General features: G+C 46.4%; 1 protein-coding gene across 1 annotated transcript; it reads right to left on the reverse strand.

Annotated features, from left to right (window-relative positions):
• Positions 1-12,793: 12,793 nt before the first annotated feature.
• On the reverse strand, positions 12,794-22,480 carry LOC139308417 (general transcription factor II-I repeat domain-containing protein 2-like). The gene is made up of 4 exons (XM_070931941.1): positions 22,321-22,480; positions 19,902-20,068; positions 16,856-18,674; positions 12,794-13,197 (listed from the first exon to the last, which is right to left on the reverse strand). Exons 1-3 carry the CDS (start codon positions 22,478-22,480, stop codon positions 16,863-16,865), a joined length of 2,139 nt encoding a protein of 712 aa, XP_070788042.1. The 3' UTR covers positions 12,794-13,197; positions 16,856-16,862.
• Between the last annotated feature and the right edge of the window lie 426 nt (positions 22,481-22,906).

The following is a 22,906-nucleotide window of genomic DNA, read 5'->3' on the forward strand; positions in this document are numbered from 1 at the left end:
ACAATTTGGGAACCGAATTCCCATGGCTCACTGAGGATTGCGGTCAATTTTGACAAACTTCTTTCTGCCGCAGTTGTTATGGTTGTATCACTGCAGTTGTTATGCGAATGGTGTGGTCCAGTAGTCGGATTCAAATCCCGTCGCTACCGGTTCTGCACATATGCAGAGACGTCCAGGCGGGTGAGCAGAGCCTCCCGCCGCTACTGCTTTGCCCGAACCGGGGCGAACCGGTAGCAACGCACCACTGACGTGGTTGTTAGGTGAAGCCAACTTTCCCATTAATGTTGCCGGCCAGGAAGATTATAAATGGTGATCTTGGGTTACCGCAACTGTTCGTAAATACGTGTGATGTCAGCATTCTGATGCTGCCATAAAAAGACGAGGCTTGACTTTTCACCTACTTATTTTCTCTGTAGATAATATCCCCTGGGAGATGGGAGGGGAGGGGAGAACATTCCTGTGGGGTGAGGTCAGAAGCTGGGGAGACTGACTTGGAAGACGGCCAATGAGAAGATGAGAATTGGGGAACGGAAAGGGAAGGGTTTGGGGGTCAGAGGGTTAGTATCGGCTACGACGAAGTCGGGGCCAGATCTGTCGTACGCAATAAATGGAATATTTCAGCAAAGATGAATTGTTTGGGAGAGCAATTTATTTGAGATGACATCGAAACCTGACATGTGAATTGCCAAAGTAGAGCTTTGATCACGTGATCATGAGGAGGCTGCAACGGTCATAAATACGAGGACTGGTCCTAAGCCCCCCTTTTTTTTCAGTGCTGTGGTAACTTCGAACACTCGCTAAATGAATTCTACCTGTAGCTCTTTAACAAGAAACATCTGGAAAGCGTAGTAAGATGACAGACACAGAAACCCCATTCTCAGTGGAGAATGGAATCTTCCATCTTTAATCTCCTATTTTGCAATGTAGAAGAAAGAATTATATATTTTTTTGCAAATCAGAGGACGACAAAAACGATCCGAAAAAGTCAGGAAGAGTCTGGGGGTGGTGTGGGCGGAGGGAAATTTTATTGGAGTAACATTTTTATTGGAATAAAATTGGTGGGTAGAGAAGAGGTCTTCCCTCTCCAGCCCCCCCAAATTAACTGGGCTCTCCTCTTCCAACCACAAACTACATTCCTCCCTTTGCGGCAACCGCATTATAAAGTGGTTCCGTTTTTGAGGGGCTCCTTGTTAGCACTGATGATGTTACCTAGTTGGGTAATAAAATGTTTGCAAGAAAACCACCAAGCTCAGAGGGCACCAAGGATCACCTCCTCCTCTCTCGTCTCCTCCTCTCTGCAACCTCCACCACCTTCTAGCCTGGATGATGTTACCTAGTTGGGTCATGAAATATCCGCACGAGGCCTTCCAAGAATCCCATCGTTCAACCCTGAGCTGCAAAGACTTGCCTTTATCAGTTCCATTTTGGGCAAAATGCAACCCCAGCCACCCCGTCTGGGAGATGGCCAGCAGGCCCCTGACCCAACACCAACACAGGCCTGGGCGAGTGCCCGGCCGTGCCATGCCATGCCATGCCAACTCCTAGCGGTGGACCTGAGTGCAAGCTGCAGACCTCCCCTCCCCACTTAACCCTGAGACCAAATAAGAAGGAAGAGGACACTGGATTGGAGCTCCGGGCGCTCAGGATTCTGCACCTAAAATCCAGCAGCCGGTGGGGCATGCACCGGACTCCCCGGCACGCACGCTCAGGCCATCCGTCGTCCTTGGCCTGCTTGGCAAGGTGAGGGTTTAAGTCTTTTCCACTGCCTGCAGCCAGTCCCCTCCTCTGCCCAGCAGGGCGCTGGCGTAAAGCTGACGAAAGGTGATGGAGGCGTGGAAGGATTAGAGGACAAAAGATGGTGAATTGCCCAGGAGGCACGGAGGCCCCACCATTGATTTCCTCCCAAGCCAAGCCGGGGTGGGTCCTGTAATCGCCTCATCACTTTAAAATATTAATGCTGCCTTCCTCTGTGGGCTTCCCAATTACCCTAATTGAAGGCAAATTGGCTAAAGGAGAGCCAAGGAGGTATCAACCCGCTTTAATTCGCTCAAATGACAGTTTTAAACTCGGCTAAACCTATTAGACACCCAGGCTGAGAATACTTAAGAGACACTGTCTCGGCTTACTGGGCCTCTCTCTCTCTCTCTCTCTCTCTCTGTGTGTGTGTGTGTGTGTGTGTATACAGGCAAGGGATTGGGGGGGGGAAGGGGGGGGCTCAAAGCAAAGCCAGGAGCTAGGTAGGGTGGGCAGTTATGCGATCAACCCTGAGCCGGCCTTTCTTGCTGATTAAGGGCAGAATTGGCACTCTCTGTGTGTGTGTGTGTGTGTGTGTGTGTGTGTGTGTGTGTGTGTGTGGTTCCCCCCCACCAATGTCCCCAATGAGTCGCAAAATAAAGAGGTCTCTAAGAAGGGCCCTGGGAGACAGGAGGAAGGGCTGCAATCTAGACAGCCATCTGCAAAAGGGAGATGATTTTGTAGCTCAGGGTTGAATGGACAGGGGTGGGTGGGTGGGTGGGTGGTCCTTGGTGCTCTCTGAGCTGGGAGGGAGGGGGTCCTTGGAGACATTTCTTGACCCAACTAGGTAACATCACCAGTTCTAGAAGGGAAGGTGTTTCCTATGTAACCAAGATTTTTCTACAGCCCTAGCTCAGTGGAGTCACATCCACTCGATTCTGGGCTTTTTCCTTTCTGGCAGCCAGCAGGCCCTATGCTGCTTAGTGAGAGACTTATATAGTAAGAAAAGTAAGAAAAGAGATATTGTACCTTTACAGGGAGGATACATGAGATGTGGGTGTGGCTTACTGATGATGGCTAACAAGCCAGAAATAGATCTATAAAGGCAAAAGGGAGCAGAATGCCCCTTCCCACATGTTGGGGTAGACCAGGTGTCTCGATAGAAAAACACTTAATCTTTCCCCTGGCTCAAGATGATGAAGGGAGGAGAACTTGTGGCTCAGAAGGTTAATTCAACTGCCTAACATGCAGGAAGCCCAAGTTCGAATCCGAGTAAGGGTATGGCTAGCTGATGAAAGCTAAAAAGCTTGAACTACTATTTTTCAAGAAAATACTGGACAACTGTTTGTCTGAAATGGTATAGGCTTGATCAGAGGGTTGGACTAGAAGACCTCCAAGGTCTCATCCTCTCCTCTCCTCTTCTCCCTTCCCCTCCCCTCCCCTTCTCCTTCTCCATAAATGGCTATCCAGTCTCTTCTTAAAAGCCTCCAGTGATGGAGCATCTACAACTTCTGGAGGGAAGCCATTCCATTGGTTGATTGTTCTCACTGTCAGGAAGTTTCTCCTTAATTCCAGATTGCTTCTCTCCTTGATTTATTTCCATTTGTTATTTCTTGTTCTGCCTTGGAGATAAGGTTGGACACCCCCCCTTATCTTGTAGGAGCCCCTCAAGTGTTGTAACACTGCTATAATATCGCCCCTGATCCAGGGGTGAAAACTACTTACCTTCCCTACTGGTTCGGAAGTGCTCGCTCTGTGTGTGTGTGTGTGTGTCACATGCGTGCTTGGACCCTCTGTGAATGCGCAAACCCTTCTGCGCATGTAAAGAGGGTAAAAAAACAGCTTACTTCCTCGTTAAAACCAGGAAGTAACGACATCTGGGCAGGTGGGTGGAGCCTCATGCTGCCGCTACTACTGGTTCTCCAAACCACCCGCCACTGCTGCTACCAGTTCGGCTGAATAGGTATGAACTGGTAGCATTTCACCCCTGACCTGGTCCTTCTCTCAATTAGAAGACTAGACATACCCATTTCCTGAAACTGTTCTTCGTACGTTTTAGCCTCCAGGCCCCTAATCATTTTTGTGAATCTCAACATCTTTTTTTGTATCGTGGTGACCAGAACTGGATGCAACATTCCAAGTGTAGTCCAAGTGTAGGAGGATATGAATAATCCTCAGATGTTGTTGTCCGCCAGCACCTGTGGAGCAGGCAGCGGAGTCGGACAGTGAGGAGGCTGGGGAGGACAATGGGCCAGTGTTGGTGTCAGGGGAAGGCCCGGATGAGGGCTCTGCGTCGGAGGCAGAGATGGGGCCAGGGCCATCTGGGAGCGATGCGCGGACTCCAGAGCCTCCAGAGGCGGACAGCAGAGAGGCAGAGGAACAGGAGGAGCCTGTTCCTAGTGCACGCATGCACAGAGCTGCCAGAAGGCAAGAGCAGCTGAAGCAAAAAGGACGACTTGGGAGTAAGGCCAGGAGATGATTGGCTTAAAAGAGCATCAACGAGCCGTTGGGTTCTTTGTAGAAAAGCAACGTTGATTCCAGTGCTTCTTGTCAGTGTCTCTTGAACTTTGTGGGGTTTTTGCCAAGAAAAGCCTTTGGCAGGTTGCCAAAGACATTGAAGGTTGGTGGTAGGACTGGTTATGAAGAATTTGTTTTGGACAAAGCTGAGAATGAATTAATTCTCAGCTGTTTTAATAAAATAAGTTTGTTCAGGACTGAATTGTGTTTGGTAATCACTTCTTGGGCCTCGGTCACAACATCAGCTTACAACTATTTGGCAACTCTTCAGGGTTACAACGCCACTGAAAAAAGTGATTTATAACCTCTCACTGACTGCCCTACAGTCCTCCTCCTCCTCCTCCTCCTCCTCATCTCTCCACTCCACAATTCCTCCTCCTTTCTAGTACGGATGATGGTCTCTAGTTGGGTCATGAAACATCTGCAAGAAAACCATCAAGCTCAGAGAACAAGTTTAGTTTGTTTTAGTTTAGTTTTATTTGATTAGTATACTGCCCTACTCCCGAAGGACTCAGGGCGGTGAACAGCCACAGGATAAAAAACATAAATACAAAATTTAAAACTGAATAAAACCGAATTAAACAATTTGGCAGAAGACAGATTTAAAACACCCCAATAAATTAAAAACGAATTAAAATTTACGTTTTAAAAAGGGAAAAAAGGGAAACAGTTAGGCCAGGCCAGCCTGATGGAATAAAAAGGTCTTGAGTGCACGGCGGAAGGTGCGTAGATCGGGGATCCTCCGTATCTCCGGGGGGAGATCATTCCAGATAGTAGGTGCCCCACAGAGAAGGCTCTCCCCCTGGGGGCCGCCAGTTGACATTGTTCGGCTAATGGCACCCAGAGGAGTCCCTCTCTATGAGAGCGTACCGGCCGGTGGGAGGCTATTGGTGTCAGCAGGCGGTCCCGTAGGTAACCAGGTCCTAAACCATGGAGTGCTCTAAAGGTGGTAACCAACACCTTGAAGTGCACACAGAAGACCACCGGGAGCCAGTGCAGCTCACGCAGGAGAGGTGTTACATGGGAATGCCATGTCGCTCCCATAACCACCCGTGTGGCCGCACTCTGCACCAGTTGGAGCCTCCAGGTGCTCCTCAAGGGGAGCCCCATGTAGAGAGCATTGCAATAGTCCAGGCGGGAGGTGACGAGGGCATGACTGACCGTGCATAAGGAGTCCCGATCCAGAAAGGGACGCAACTGGCGGATCAGGCGAACCTGATGAAAAATCCTCCCAGTCACAGCCGTCAAGTGCTCTTCTAAAGACAGCCGTGAATCCAGGAGGACGCCCAAGTTGCGCGCCCTCTCTGTGGGGGCCAATGATTCGTCCCCAATAGTCAGTGATGGCACCAACTGACTACTGTATATCGGGACGTCGGAAACCACAGCCACTCGGTCTTGGATGGGTTGAGCCTGTGCTTGTTTCTCCCCATCCAGATCCGCATGGCCTCCAGGTACCGGGACATCACTTCAAGGGCATCGTTGGGGTGGTCCGGGGTGGAGATGTACAATGGGATCCTTCACCCTGATCTTTGAAATGTGCCTTGATCTGATCGTTTTCCCAAGGGCCCGAGACTTTGCGAGTCTAACTGGATTGAATGATGTGGGCTCAGTTTATGGTGGTAAATCCATTGGTTTAACATACTCTGGTCATGAATCACGCAGAATCGTGGTTGGTCTCAGAAATCTAAATGACCAACAAAGAACAAACTATGAGGTAACTCCAGTTGTAGAGGAGGTGGTGCAATTTTGAATTTGGAAACTATCTTGATGTGTTAAAATCCAGTTTGTCCCTACCCACATCCGGCTGCTTGTAGTAACTTGCCCCCTGCTGGGCACACCAATACCTGCATTTGGGGAAATCCTCTCTCCTTTTCTCTTCTGGACGATGGGCAAATCTTTGCTAAGGGAGAGCAACTTGGGCAACTTTGCGTTCATTCGAAAGTTATTTTATGCACAAATGTGCAGCTCTAGTTTCTGGTTCACTGCTCTTTCGATGGGAGACGCGACGCGATGCGGCCTGTTGGTGGAGAGGTCAAAACACCGTTCAGCTCCTCCCGTGTTCCGGTCCCACTCCGCGGCCTTCCTTCTCAAATCCTACAGCGTAGTTTAAATGTGTTCAACCAGCTTAGCCTGCTGGAAAAAAGAAGATCCAGAGAGATTAGCCGTGGCAAAAATAGGGAGGCATTAAGTATCTGAGCTGCCGTCCACCACCCTGGCGGGGTGGCTACAAGTGTGTCAAGGAGAGGTCTCCGGTTCTTCTAAAAAAGGCCGAGGCTTGAGGTGGGGCACGGAAGGTCCTTGCTCTCCTCTCCGTGCTTTCGTTTTGAATCACATGGGCGGGATTGTACCCGAGCCAGTTTCTGACTTCTCCTCTTCCTAGCCGCGTGGCGAACTGAAATGGGCAGGGGAGAATTTGCAAAGGTGCATTTGAAAGGAGTAGGGATGTGGTGGCTCAGTGGCTATGACGCTGAGCTTGTCGATCGAAAGGTTGGGAGGTCAGCGGTTTGAACCCCTAGTGCCACATAACAGGGTGAGCTTCCGTTACTTGTCCCAGCTTCTGCCAAACTAGCAGTTCGAAAGCACGTAAAAAAAAAATGCAAGTAGAAAAACAGGGACCCCCTTTGGTAACTGTTCCGTGCGCCTTTGGCGTTTAGTCATGTCGGTCACATGACTACGGAGACGTCTTTGGACAGCGCTGGCTCTTCAGCTTTGAAACTGAGATGAGCACTGCCCCCTAGAGTTTGGAATGACTAGCACATATGTGCGAGGGGAACCTTTGCCTTATTTGAAAGGAATAGATGTTTCTCTGCTCTTGCTCTGCACAAGCTCGGTGTCTGCATGCCACACGTGGCCCTGAGCCCAAACGTGGCCTTGGTTTAGCTCAGCTGAAGGCAACTCAACCCAGATTACTCCACGAACCATGGTGAACTACATCAGAACCATGTGTGAACCTAGCAGATTTGATGAATCTAGTTCTATTTATTTTTTTGCTTTAATTTATATGCCGCCCTTCTCCGGAGACTCAGGGCACCTTACAATGCGTTAAGCAATAGTTTAATGAAAAGAAGGATTATGGGGTGGCAGGAGAGCAGGACTCCAATATTTGAAGGGCAGCCCCAAAGAAGAGGGTCGGTCAACTTATTTTTCAAAGCAGGAGAAGAAGCGACGGATGGAAACTCATCAAGGAGGGGGGGGGGGTTTGGACTTCCAATTTGGGAAACTTATCACAAAGCAGCAAACTTAGTATGGTTAAAAGAGTGGGCAATTCTGGGAAACAAAAGAATCCTGACATTGGAAGGGCATGACTTCCAGAAGGGTTGGCATGCTTAATCTTTGGGAAACAGGGAAAAGAACAAGAACTTGTTTCCACAAACATAAAATAAGGGACACGTTAATGTCAACCAGGGGAGAAATAAGACAAAAACAATATACTAAAATTCCCAGATGGCTATCCACGATGGAGGCAATAATATGCCCCAATGTTTTGGAACTGGGCAAAACTGTAAAATATAAAGAGATACTAGATGGGGCAGGAAACCTCAAAACAATGGAAGAATTGACCAGTTAACCAGTGGAACAGCTTGCCACCAGAAGTTTTAGGTGCTCCAACACTGGAGGTTTTTAAGAAGAGACTGGATAGACGCTTGTCTGAAATGCTATAGGGCAGGGGTGTCAAACACAAGGCCCGTAGGCCGGATCCGGCCCATAGCGCCAGCCTGTGTGGCTTCAGCCTAGTCTATCCTATGCAAAGAGGAAACATCAGGCCAGAGTGGCTTCAGCCTGGTCTACTCCATGCGAAGAGGACACGTGCAGGCAGTTTGGGGAGTGGCGTCAAGCTGGCCACGCCCACCCAGTCGGCAACGCCCAGTGAGTGGCATCAAGTTGGCCATGCCCACCCAGTCAGCCACACCCCCACCGTCAATCACAGCCCTGATGCAGCCCTCAATGAAATTGAGTTTGACACCCCTGGGATAGGGCCTTCTGCTTGAGCAAGGAGTGGACTAGAAGACCTCGAAGGTCCCTTCCAATTCTGTTACTCTATTTTTTATATTCCACAGAAGCCCCCACGGAGAGGGCTCGCAACTTAGAGCATATGACGGCCGTGGCCAGGGGGGCTTTTTATCAGGTTCGCCTGATACGCCAGTTGCGTCCCTTTCTGGATTGGGACTCCCTACGCACGGTCACTCAAGCACTCATTGCCTGGACTACTGCAATGCTCTCTACATGGGGCTCTCCTCGGGGTGCACCCGGAGGCTGCAGTTGGTCCAGAATGCGGCCGCGCAGGGGATTATGGGAGCGACGGGACGCTCACATATAACACCTCTCCTGCACGAGCTGCACTGGCTTCCTGTGGTCTTCCGGGTGCGCTTCAAGGTGTTGGTGACCACCTTTAAAGCGCTCCATAGCTTAGGGCCGGGGTATTTGCGAGACCGCCTTCTGCCGCCAATAGCGTCCCACCGACCGGTTCGCTCGCCCAGAGAGGGCCTCCTCAGGGTGCCGTCGGCCAGACAGTGCCGGCTGGCGACCCCCAGGGGTAGAGCCTTCTCTGTGGCAGCACCTGCCCTCTGGAATGACCTGCCCCCTGAGATACGCACGATATCAGACCTCCGGACTTTTCGTCGGGCCCTGAAAACACACTTATTCCATCTAGCTGGGCTGGCTTGATCCCATCCTCTCAGTTTTTTTTAATCGAATTTCGGTTTTAATTGGGTTGCTTTAAATTCGGGCCAAAATTATTTAATTGTTTTTTAAAATGTTTTTAAGTTTTATATGCTATGTTTTATCCTGGCTGTACACCGCCCTGAGTCCCACAGGGGAAGGGCGGTATAGAAATATAATAAAATAAATAAACTAAAAATAAAAGATCGTTCAGTTGCTAAGTCGTGTCTTGACTGTTCCATGACCCCCACTGAGCATAGCACATCAGGCCCCCATATCCTTCACTATCTCCCTGATTTTGCCCAAATTCACGTTCGTTGTGTCGATTACATTATCTAATCGTCTCGTCTTCTGCCGTCGCCATCTTTCCCAACCTCGAGGTCTTTTTAATAATAATTTAACAAAGTTGGAAGGGACCTCGGAGGTCTTCTAGACCAACCCGCCACATACAGTAGGCAGGAAACGCTACACCACTTCAGTCCCAGAGTCTTCTCTTCTCATCTGGTGGCCAAAGTATTTCAGCTTCTTCAGCATCTCTCCTTCCAAAGAACAGTCGGAGCCGAATTTCCTTTCGGATCGGGTGGAAAAAGTAGTGAAGCATTAAAAGAAGAAAAAAAAATGGTATAAAGAGCTTAATCCACCTGAAGTGGAATTCCTGGAGCTTCAAACCTGAGTAAAGGTTTTTGGTAAAATGGCTCAATTTTATTTTAGAAAGGCCTTCAAATGTCTTCCTTTGTTCAGTCACATCCAGGGATGGGATTCAGCCGGTTCAGACCAGTTCAGGCAAACGATTGCTAGTTTTACATCTGGTTCACCGAACTGGTAGTTGCAAGGACTCTCCACACAGCCCGTCTTGGATGGGCGGGGGCTCTGGGAGGGCCAAAAACAGGCCTCTCGGAAGTTCTGGAAGTTCAGAAACGGGCCTGTTTCCGGCCTCCGGAGGACCTCCGGAGCTCAGGGAAAGCGGTTTTCACCCTCCTGAAGGCTCGAGGAAAGCGTTTGGAGCCTGGGGAGGGTGAAAAACAGGCCTACCGAAGTACCAGAAGTCTGGAAACAGACCCATTTCCAGCCTCTGGAGGGCCTCCGGAGCCCAGGGGAGGCCGTTTTCACTCTCCCAGAGGCTCGAGGAAAGCCTCTGGAGTCTGGGGAGGATGAAAACACCCCCCCCCCCACCATGGCACAGGAGACCGAGTAGGCACACCTCCATGGCCACGCCCACCCAGCAACCGGGCAGAGAACCAGTTGCTAAAATTTTTCAGTCTCACCCCTGGTCACATATTTGGATTCAAGAACTCATTACCTAAACACAGAGTGTGGAATCCTTTAAGAGTTGAATGCTGCTTTTTTTTAAGAACAAAAAAAAACTAATTATTTCCAAGCTCAGTACCTTCTCCATGTGAAATGCAGCTGTTACAGGCAGCTGTTATAAGCTGGGTTGACAAAATCAGAAATGAGGAGGTGATCAGCCGCCTGGGAAAAGCCAAGGGAAATCATCAAAACCATAAAAAAGCGAAAAGTTAGAATATTTTGGACATGGGATGCGACACCCAGAAAAACACGCCACTTAACACGCCATGTCACTTAATCTTCCAAGGAAAGACTGAAGGCAAACGAGGTCCAGGCAGATGAAGAACATCATGGCTTCAAAATCTAAGGGACTGGTTTGGACAAAACTCAACAGAGGTTTTTCGTCTGGCTGTTGATAAAAATAAGATCGACAGCATGATCGACAACATCCGATGGCGGATATGGCACAAGAAGAAGTACTTTCTCCAGCTAATGGGAGAGTTGTGGAGAGGAAGCCCTGAGAATCTCTATTTCTTTTCCATTGATAAAATTAAAGTGAAGATGCCAGCGACATGAAGAATAAGGCACTTTTCTGTCCGGTATGGTTGAGGAACAAGATAGTAAGAAAAAGAGTCTACTCTTGTGTTGTATCCCAGTTTTATAACTCAATGGACAATGAGCTATAAAACTGGGATACAACACAAGCATATGTATGAGGATTGACAATAGCATATGTGGCAAGGTTGACTCAGCCTTCCCTCCTTCCGAGGTAGGTAAAATGAGGACCCAGTTTGTGGGGGCAATAAACTGACTTTGTATAAAAAAGAACACCGCTTGTGGGGGGGACCGAAAGCCCTACTAAGCAGGTATATACAAAAGGATGAAGGCTATTGCTTAACGCATTGTAAGCCGCCCTGAGTCTCCGGAGAAGGGCGGCATATAAATCGAACCAATAAATAAATAAATAAGAATAAAACAAAAACAAAAAACTGTAATGTTTTGTTAACACACGCAGATACACACAGACTGACTGACTGACCCTATCCAGAGATGCTGACTGAGATCCTAAACCTGGATTGGCCTGGCCAATAGTTTATACCAGGGGTCGGCAACCTTAAACACTCAAAAGAGCCACAAAGGTCCTAACCAGAAGCCCCCCATTGAATTCTGGAGCCGACTGGAAGTCCAATTCAATCCAAAAGTCTTTTTGTGATGACCTTTAGCTGTGTGAAAACGGCACATCACGGGACAACAATTTTTGAACCAAGATACCTCAGATGGGCTAATTTACAGAATGCACCCAAAATGCGGCCCATGGCTCCAGAATGACATTTGGGGAAGTTGTGGCTGCTTCAATGCTACTGGCTGCTGAAGGTCATAGGATCTTTATTTCCAATGTTCTGTGACAGTTTCCCAGCCAGTCTTGCAATCCCCTCGCTCTGTCTCCAGCCACTTACCTGCCTGCTGATGCTTCCTGCCTGATTCCCACAAGGAAACTTAATGAGGAAGCTAGAAGGAAGTTGTTCCCACTGCTTTTTTCCCTTACCGTTGGTGATTTTGTTTCTCTTTTTAGGTAAGGAAATATCTCTGGAAACAATGAGTCAATGGAGATTGGGGGCGACATGCGCAAGTGAGGGGAGTCAGTGGAGGAGAGTCAGTGGACGACAACCCCCCCTCCCCCCAAATAAGACCTGGTGTCTTTTTTTAGTGGCAAAAAAAAAAATAAGACAGGGTCTTATTTTCGGGGAAACACAGGTAGTATGGGCAAAGAACTTTGGATATACTATAGCCATGATGGCGAGCCTATGGCACGCGTGCCAGAGGTGGCATGCAGTGCCCTCTGATGGCACACGAGCTGTCGCCCCTAGTTCAGCTCTGCTGTGCATGCGCCACTCACCGGCCAGCTGGTCTTCGGGTCTCTGCAGCATATGTGCAGGGGGCGGGGTATGTGCAGGGGGCTGCAGGTGCAGAGACATGTGCATGCATGCATGGGGATCGGGGTGCATGCACAGGGGCCACACGCATTGCATTTTGGGGATTCACATGCACACGTGCTTTGGGCACTCAGTCCAGAAAAGGTTAGCCATCACTGTACTATAGATTAGACTAATGTGCAAAAACTTTGGGAAAGAAATTTTAAGTTGACAATGTCAACTGCATACAGTATAAGGAAAATTTATATAAAATGCTCTATAGGTGGCATCTATCACTGGCAAGATTAGCAAAGATGTTTAAAAGTATGTCCGCCAAATGTTGGGAATGTAACCAGACACCAGGGACGTATTATCGTATGTGGTGGCCATGTATAAAAGCAAAGAAATATTGGACAAAAATACACACGTGGTTGGAGAAAATGTTAAAACAACACATAGATTATAAGCCTGAAATATTCTTGCTAGGCATAATACCTGAAAGGTATGAAAAAGGGAATCTATATTTAATATTACATGCCTTGACCGCAGCAAGAATTGTTTAAGCATAGTACTGGAAAAATGAGAAACCCCCCACAGATGTAATTAAAAATTTTAAGATTGTGCAGAAATAGATATATTAAAAATAAAAGAAAAAGATGACACAGAATATTTTTGAACATGGGACTTGTTTTATAAATGGTTGGACAGTAGAGGTAGAAATTAGGAGTGGGAAAATATTATTGTATAAAAATAAATTGATCCAGACAAAGTGCTGTTCACTAAGCACTTATGTATGTAATGTGAAAATATAGACATAAAACTGTTTAAAAAAAACATTGGCAAAGTAATTGAAGTAATCGTGGACTTGAGTAAGAATTCTGGCCTGATTTGTCCTATTGTTTTCTTGGCTGTCCATGGTCTTCTGCAACACTGAAGTTCAAAAGCGCCAATACTCTGTCTTGCCTGCTTCTTCAAAATCCAACTTTGGATTCCACAGACGGTCAGGGAATCGAGGAAGAGCACAGCCTGCATGATTCCGACTACTGAATGGGGCACTTCAACTAGGAATCTATCCAAGTGCTGAGAACTGCAGGAGAGAAGAAAGGGGTGTTGAAATATTTTAATTGTTTACTGTATTTTTCGGAGTATAAGACGCACCTACCTTTTTTGGTGAGGAAAAGAAGAAAAAGAAATCTCCCTCTGCCTCTGAGCAATTTTGCCTTCTTACAGCAAACAGCCTGCTTTATTTTCATTTTCGTTTTCAGCATAGCTTGATTAGGACAAGCGAAAAAAAATCTTCTCCAGCAATTTTCTTCCTTGCAAGCAAACAGCAGAGCCCTGCGCAAAACAGCTGAGAGCAAATCAGCTGAGTTGGGAGGCTGATCTAATCAACTTGTGCTAATTAGGCTGTGCTGAAGCTGAAAGGAGCTGTTTTTTTTTCTTGCTGTTGCTTGCAAGGAGGTAACTCCTGCGCGGCAGAGGCCAAAGGGTGGGGGCCAGTGGGTGGGCGGGGCTACATTTGGTGTATAAGACGCACCTAAATTTTTACCCACTTTTAAGGGGAAAAAAAGGTGCGTCTTATACGCCGAAAAATACGCTATCCCATTTATTTATTTATAAATTCTATTGGCCACCCATCTTACAGCAGAATAACTCTGGGGAGGAAGGAAAGAGGGAGGGAGGAAGGAAAGAAGAAAGGGAGGGAGAAGACGGAGAGATATTCGTGCATGCACACACACACACACACACAAATCTAAATAAGTTAATACCAGCAAATATTATGGTCCAATACATTAACTTGAAGCTGCCCTGAGGGTTCACTAGAGGAGGATAAAGCAACTATAAATGAACAAATAGATATTTGCCAATAGAATTTGGTAGGTACCTTACTTCATACTGAGCTCTAGGACTAGTAGGCAAATAGCGCATAGCTTTCCTTTGAAATTCGTATTTGTAGTTAATTCTCAAAAAAGTGCATAAATCTTTGGGAAAAATACACATGAAAATGCATTAGATGATCTGTGTTAATTTTTTTCCCCTAAATCCCGTGACCAAACTCAAAATTGGGAAAATAAGAGGAAAATAGAAACAGCTAGATTCATCCATTGCCACCAAGAGCTGCTGACTTTTTTGGGGTTTTTTTTTTTTTTTTGGTCTGTACACAGTTAAGACCAGTGGCCCCCAATCTTTTGGGCAACAGGGACCGGTTCCATGGAGTAAGGTTTTTCCGCAGACTGGAAAGGATGTGGTTTCACATGATGCCTGCATCCCACGGATGGGGTGCTTGCTTGCATAGCCCAGTTTGGGGGTTGGGGGACCCCTGGTTTAGAGCACAACCTTGAACCACAGAAGCTCCAAAATGAAAAGTATGCACAGTACCAAGAGGTGGATGATGGGATCTCCCACCAAAGATCTGGAAGGTCTTCCTATCACAGTGGCATTGGAGAAAAACAAACGAGAAGGAAAACTACTTAAAAGCTACTAATGGTTAAAACTGGGCACAGAGCTGGTCACTCGGAAATCCCCTCTCCTAGGAAATTGCTTCAGCAGCTGACGTCTTGCAAGAAATTCCGGGCAAGATGGGTGTTTGTGTTGTTTCACTTTCTTTTTTAATCTGGGAGTTGGCAGATCTTGAAAGAGCCATTTGCTGCCAAGTAGGAACCAGACAGCTCTCTGCTCTTGGTCACATTATAGGAGCCCTTGACTCACAATCACAACTGAGCCCAAAATTTGTGTGACTAATCAAGACGTTAACTGAGTTTTGCCCCATTTTACAACCTTCCTTATGACCTGAACTGGGTTGTTTACTTGCAGATGTTTTATTACCCAACTAGATAGCATCATCAGTTCACTGATAAAAGTCTGCAAGAAAACACACAAGCCTCCCTTTTCCAGCGGCACTGTAACTCCAATCCCTGAACAAGTGGTCATTCAATGAGGACTACCTATGCAACTGGGCAAGCGGTAAAGAAATTTTGCTGAGGGGTTTGTGTGTGTTGTGTGTTTACGTACATATTGCCATGTAGTCATGTCCGTTGGTAGAAAGTGAGGGGGGGGAATGATTATTATCGGGGTTTGCATGCATGTAGCTTGATACACACACTGCTACTCAGAAATGCTGACCCAGAGCCAGGTGGAGGCTCCATTTGGTACACTCCAACCCGGACAATAGCCGTGGCGCTTAGACTTCTATATCACTTCACAGTGCTTTACAGCCCTCTCTAAGCAGTTTAGACAGTCAGCCTATGGCACCTAACAATCTGCGTGTTCCTTTTACCGACCTTGGAAGGATGGAAGGCTGAGTGAACCTTGGGCCGGTCAGGATTGAACTGCTGGCAGCCCGCAGAATTAGCCTGCATTCTAACCACTGCGCCAGCAGAGATTGTAGATAAACAGAAGATAGATAAGATAGAGAGGGAGATTAAGATAGACAGATAAGGTAGGTAGGTAGACAGATAGCAATAGCCCTTAGACTTATATACCGCTTCACAGTGCTTTACAGCAGGCAGTCAGCATATCACCCCCAACAATCTGGGTCCTCATCCTATGCAAAGCCTTGTCGATTTTAGCTCACCCACATCTGCTGGGAACTTCAGGGGCCAAAGGTTGAAGCAGCTGAAGAGGATTATCTTGGGAAAAACAGGCTTAATACCTTTGCTCTCATTTCTTAAGTCAAAATCGGAACCGGTGGATTTAGACGAGGGCACCAGTCCAAACTCACCTGGGATCAGTCCATGCCTAACCCTAGAAAGGAACGTGGTTGGTACGTTGTCTTGATGGTTGCTTGCCATCTCCTTGAACAGCCTCCCTAACCTGACGCTCTTGAATGACAATACCTATTGTGCTGGCTGGAGAGTTTTCATCCTACACAGCTGGGGAAGAGAATGAAGGAAACAAACTGCCCCCTCCTACCGCCCACAGCCTTGCCTTGCAATCCCAACCTGTCAAAAGCTGGGCATTGCAATCAGTTTGTTTGTAGAGCTAATCCAATGTTAAATGGCCATTTTAGGATTCCCCTCCTCCTTTGATGCTTGTCATGGTTCTATGATTTTAATTTTTTATAACACTATTTTTAATTTGAATGTTAATATTACACATTTTCTTTATCGGTTGAATTGTATAGAGAAAGGACTGGACCACACTGAGCACCCTAAGATGGGATGGAAAGCTAAAGCTTTGTTGTAGAGTAAGAAAGATGATCAGGGGCACTAGAGGTTAAATTGTATGATGAAGAGTTGAAGCAACTACCTTTTCCGTGGTGGCTCCCTTCCTCTGGAACATCCTCCCCTCGTAAATTAGACCGGCCCCCCTCTGACACTCTTTCGGAAGGCCCTGAAGATGTGGTTCTGCTAGCGGGCCTGGGGAACCCAGAGCAGGATAGAGGCCATTAAATGGGGGGTATGAGTGTGAGTGAGCGGGGATGGGGGGTTATTATTTTTATTTATTTCATTTATACTGTGTTTTTATTTCCTGTAAGCCGCCTTGAGCAAGTAGGCAGCAATATTAATTTTCCAAATAAATAAAACTAGGTATGTCTACCCCAGGCGGGTCCTCAAACTTTTCAAACGGGGCCACAATTCACGGTCCCTCAGACTGTTGGGGGAGGGGGCTGGACTATAGTTTGAAAAAAAAAACCCATGAAAGAATTCCAATGCACACTACACATATCTTACTTGTACTGCAAAAAAAACATGAAATAATATAATATTTAAAACGAAGAACAATTTTAACCAACAGAAACCTACTAGTATTTCAGGGGAAAGTGTGGGCCTGCTTTTGGCTGATGAGATAGTCGATGTCCGGTTCCATATTTGTCACTGCCAGTCGTAACAAGTGATGCAAGTGTTCATCAGTCAGTCTGGATCGGGTTGGGGATTTCAGACGTTTCATTCGGGAAAAAGTCTGTTCACAGACATAGGTACTGCCAAAGATGGTTACCATTTTGAGTGCATGGTTCCTGAGATGAGGATACGTCTCAGAGGGGAGAGATGCATAGAAATGAGTAAGGCTGCTTGACTTGAACGCGTCTTTCAGAGAGTCACAATTTTGTAGTTCGGCCAGTTCCATTTGGAAAATTGGATCCACAATTTCAATGTCAACAGAAAACGGGTTCCGGAAAAGCTGAATGTCCTGTTCATGTGCACGAAGCTCTTTAAATCTCATTTGAAACTCCCTTTGTAACATTTCCAGTGAATCCACACATTTTTTGTTTGGGAATGCAACTGTTGGTTTTTCAGCCAACAGCTTTTGAGCAGTAGGGAGATGGCAAAAGTTTTCCTCCTTCACTTGTTTAATGAGGAGATTCAATTTTACTTCAAATGTCTTCACATGTGAAAGCATATCACAGATGAGCTTCCCCTTGCCTTGGAGCTGCTCACTGAAACTGTTGAGTAACTCTGTCACATCTGTCAGAAAGGCAAGGTGCCATTTCCATCCTTCATCTTTGAGCTCTGGTACCTCTTTGTTTTTGGAAATTAGGAAAGCAGAAACCTGTGGAAGTAAGTCATAGAAACGTTTCAAAACTCTTCCTTGACTCAGCCAAGGGACTTCTGTGTGGTAAAAAATATCTTCATAGGCAACGTTTAGCTCAGATAGAAATTCCTGAAACTGACTGTGGTTTAGTGCATGTGCCCTAATGAAGTTAACACAAGATACCACAACTTTCATGACAGAGTCCCACTTCAGTGATTTACAACACAGTGCTTCTTGGTGGATGAGGCAGTGTATGGCTATTGGATGCGAGTGATTGTGTTTGTCCATCTCTTTGTTAATGCGTGCAACCACTCCTTTCATACACCCCGCCATGCTAGGACCAGCATTAGTTGTCACACTGGCTAGTTTAGCCCAGTCCAGCTCCAAATCATTCATAGTTTGGCAAACCTTTTCAAAGATACTCTCTCCTGCTGTTGTTCCTTCGATGCTTTTCAGTGCAGCAAGCTCCTCTGTGATTTCAAAATAATCATTTGTCCCACGAATGAAAATTAGAAGTTGTGCAGAATCACAAACATCATTGCTTTTGTCGAGTGCCAACGAAAAATAACAAAGTTTTTTTGAGGAGTTTTGCAAATGCTGATGCAAATTGCCTCCCATTTCTTCAATCCTTTCTGTAATTGTAGGTTCTGAAAGACTCACTGTACTAAATAAATCCACCTTCTCTGGACAGATCTCTTTGGCAACAGAAAGGAGGCATTCTTTAACAAATTCTCCCTCTACAAATCGTCTGCCAGTGCGCGCTATTAGCTTGGCAACTTGAAAATTTGCTCGCAGTGATGAAATATTTAGCTGCTCCTGCTTCACAAAAGCACTTTGCTGACTTATCAATCCATTTTTCAGTTCTAATATTTTGTATTTTCTTGCTGGTCCGACCAAACAATCATATTTGTCTTTATGTCGAGTTTCGTAGTGTTGATGCAAATTGTATTCCCTGAACACAGCCACTAAATCATGACATATCAGACAAACAGCTCTTTCCTTATACTGCATGAAAAAGTAATCGTAAGTCCACTGTTCTTTGAAGATCCAGCACTCAGAATCAATTTTTCTTTTCCTGGACATAATCCTTTCCTAGGGATTAAAAATTGCTATTAGTAAGATACCAATAAAAGCAGTGCTACAAAAAATAGGGATCACTATAGCACAGAAGTAATGACAGGCTGAGAGGAGCTGTCAGTGAATGCACAGATCCACACACCCAGGGGCTGTCTTTGGCTGGGATTGGAGGATCGCCCCTGAATACAGCTAGTGGTAATCCTCGGGTGTACGAATCTGTGCATTCAGTGCCAGTGTCTCTCAGCCTGTCAATACTTTGTACAAGTGTAGGAGTGGCTGCCGATCGCTTACACTTGTCATTGCAGCTGCAAGAATCAGTTAATTCTCCCCAGATTCCAGATTAGATTTATTATTACTGTCACTAGATTGCTAATGGAGATAAAGTGTATATATAATGTGTATGGAGACATGTGAAGATTGCCAAGGAGAGCATATATAATATATTATTGTATTAATTATATTTATTGATAATTTGCACATATTAAAGGCACATATCCTGATTAAAAATAAAAATCAAAGTACGCCTTGGTAAAAGGTTCACCTTAGCAATCCTCAGTGTCCTTATACACATATCTCCAATAGCAACCTAAATACAGTGCTAAATGAGCCAGCCAGCATAACTAAAAAAGAGAGAATCATGTCCTAATTAATATTTGTTATGCAGCCCTTTAGATGGCTCTTCAGCCTGCTGCCTGGTTCTTCTTCCCTTCCAACTGATGGGGAAAACTGTCTCTGTCTCTCCTCTGGCAAAGGCTAAGCCAGCTAGGGCACTATAAAGGACTCAGCCGATGCATGTGCTCTCCAGGAGACCTTGCTGGACTCATTATACATGCAAGCCAGCAGGTGGATATTAGACGGCGGCAGGCCTGCAGGAGACTGTACATGTTGCACATCTGAGGGACAGCTGGCACACAGCTCAGCGTGTGTCCCGGCTCAGAATGACGTGCAGGCCGGATAAATTGCTTTGGTGGGCTGTATCCAGCCTGGGGGCCAGTTTGAGGACCCCTGGTTTAGCCTATCGAAGAGAAGGATCGGATGGTGGTGGTGGTGAAGACAAAATATTGTTGTGTTTGAGGAGCTGTCACAGAAAAGAGGGGAATGACTTGATAGGAGCTAGGAATTTCAGCTGATGGGGCCCAGAGTGGCTTTGAATTGTGAGACAGGAGACGTATAAATTTAATCAGCAAATCAATAAAAAAATCGTCCTCATGGCAAAAGATCATCTCCAATTCCCAGACTCACCTCTTCCACGTAATTGTGGCCCATTGGCTGCACATCACGCAGGTCTCCAAAACTCTTTCTAGAACTGCCAAGCGGAAGCTCTTCGGCCTCAGACGCCCCCATTGCTTGCACCTCTTTGACCTCTTCTGATGATTTTAGGCTCTTCCTCACCTGAACTTGGCTAGATCCTAAACAGGAAAAGACCCTTTAAAATCTAAAAAACCTCCAGGACTTTCAGTCAGACAAACAATCATGCGATACCCGAACTACCAAGGGAACCTTGGCATTGGCAGGACAATCACTGTTTATGAACAGAGCAAACCCCACACCATTCCAACCCTGATGATGTTCCTTAGTTGGGTCATGAAATGTCTGCAAGAAAACTACCAAGCTCAGAAAGCACCAAGGACCCCACAGTTCTCCTCCTCCACCTTTCCTCCTTGTTCTACTCCCCCATTCTAGCACTGATGATATTCCCTAGTTGGGTCAGGAAACATGTGCAAGAAAACAAACAAGCTCAGAGAGCACCAAGGACCCCACAGTTGTCATCGTCCTCAGCGTGACTGTGGTGCTCCTCGACAAAATGTCCATCACATTGTGTTTGAATGTCCATCAAGTGCTTGCACTGGCCTGGCGACTGATGTTTTTTTCAGCGTGGACCACCCTATCCTTGAATGGCTGGGTGGACTGGACATTAACATTGGCTCAGTGGCTAAGACGCTGAGCTTGTGGATCAAAAGGTCGGCAGTTCAGCGGTTCGAATCCCTGGAGCCACGTAATGGGGTGAGCTCCTGTTCCTTGTCCCAGCTTCTGCCAACATAGCAGTTTGAAAGCACGTTAAAAAAAAATGCAAGTAGAAAAATAGGGACCACCTTTGGTGGGAAGATAACAGCGTTCCGTGTGCCTTTGGCATTGAGTCATGCCGGCCACATGACCATGGAGACGTCTTCGGACAACGCTGGCTCTCCGGCTTTGAAATGGAGAGGAGCACCGCCCCCTAGAGTCATGAACGACTGGCACGTATGTGCGAAGGGAACCTTTATGTTATGTCCATCTATTCGCCATACGCTAAGCAAATGAATAGATCAATGCATCTTAAATAGAAAACTATCTTTAGATAGATTTTTTTCACTCCAGAAAGCATTTCATTGAAATGAATTTGATAAAAAAAAAATCAAATAAAAAAATCCGATTTAATTTTTTAAAAAAATCTGATTAAAAACAAAATAAAACATCGGTTTTTATCCATCCTGCCTAATCCCATTACCCTGAGGCTGAAGGTCTTTTGTTCTTGTATATCAGGGCAGGGTCTCCAACCTTGGCCACTTTAAACTTGGGGGACTTCAACTCCCAGAATTCCCCAGCCAGCAAAGCTTTGCTGGGGAATTCTGGGAGTTGAAGTCCCCCAAGTTTAAAGTGGCCAAGGTTGGAGATTCCTGTTGTAGATAGATTTGTTTACTACTAATAGATTTATTAATTTATTTACTACTAATTAATTATTTGGATTAAATTATGATTTTATTGTACTTGTTTCTTAACTTGTGTTCGCTGCCCTGAGTCCTTCGGGAGAATGGCGGCATATAAATACATGTAATAAATAAATAATAAACAGGCAGGCTGGCCCAGTCCTGCTGGGGGCTTATTAAGAAAGACTTGGGGGCTGCTTTCCAAGAGCACAAACGTTTCTCCTTTGGGGGAATAGAATATTCTGCCTTTTTTTTATATATATATATATTTTTCAAAAGTGCTAACTTTCCATCCCCACCTGTCTTCATCCCTCCAGTCTCTTCTACTGGAGGGGGCTAATGGGGGTGGTGGTGGTTTCCAGAAGGACCCTTTAGCACCCCCCCCACCCCACGGCCAGCCTCGTGAGGGAGGCCCAGAGCAGGCAGGGCACCAGCAGAGGTGCTTTCTTCCAGCCCTGGCCAACCTGGTCGGGCTGTTGTAGAAAAAAAAAACCTCTGGAATGAGCTCCACCCAACAACCCCCCCCCGAAAAAAAAAACAACCCTCCAAGAATTCCCCCCCCCATCAGGACTCCTTCCTTCCCCTCTGTGGGGGGGGGGACGACGACGACGACTCCAAGCCCCATTATCCACGGCTGGAGAATGACAGGAGCCATATCTCGTCCTATCAATGTTTTTATATATATAAAATTTGATTTATATGCCGCCCTTCTCCGGAGACTCAGGGCGGCTTACAATTTTATTTTATTTTATTTATTTATTTATTTTATTTTTACATATACCCATATATATGTGTGTGTGTGTGTGTGTGTGTCTGTGTGTGTATACACACACACACAAACATAATAAATATAACGCGAAAACCTCTACCCCGGCAGAGGTAAAAAAAAAAAAAAAGAAAAAGCCGGCCCAACCACTCCAGCGAGTAACCGCCATTACAAAAAAAAAAAACCAAGAAAAAGAACAGCGGCCTACCTAGCAAGGTTGTTGTACAAGACGGCCGAGAGGCCCAGCCGGCGCACGCGGGGAGGGCCGCCTCAGACCCGATCCCTCCAAAAATCCCCCTTCTAAAAAACCCGCGCTGGGGCCCAACGACGGCCGCGGCCTTCCGCTTGTAGTAGTTGCTGGCCGCCATCTTGGATTTACCTCAGAAAGAGGGAGAGAGGAGACAACATGAGGTGGGGGGTGTGTGTGGAAAGTCGGATCCGCGCGGAGCATGCCGGGATGACGTAATGCGCCGGCCGGCCGGCAGACTCAGACTCTTTCCCCAGCAACAGGCCCCGCCTATGCCCGCCTCGCCGCTCCTCTCCATAGACTCACAAGCAAGAGGCGCAAGCACGGAGAGCACTTCCGGGTCCACCGTTGGTTCAGTTTACCCCCCCTTTTTAAAAAAAAAAAAAAAACAGGCAGCCATTTTAAGATGCCTGGACTTCAACTCCCAGAATCCCCCATGCTGCAAAAAAAAAAAAAAGAAAATAAAGAAAAGAAACCTTGATTAATAATAATAATTTTATTTCTAATTTTTATTTTATTTTATTCCTAGTAGCTTTGGCTTGTGGCA

The sequence above is a fragment of the Pituophis catenifer genome, unplaced genomic scaffold (genome assembly GCF_029215685.1).
Source record: "Pituophis catenifer annectens isolate HBS135680 unplaced genomic scaffold, rPitCat1.0.hap2 SCAF_1, whole genome shotgun sequence".
NCBI lineage: Eukaryota > Metazoa > Chordata > Lepidosauria > Squamata > Colubridae > Pituophis > Pituophis catenifer.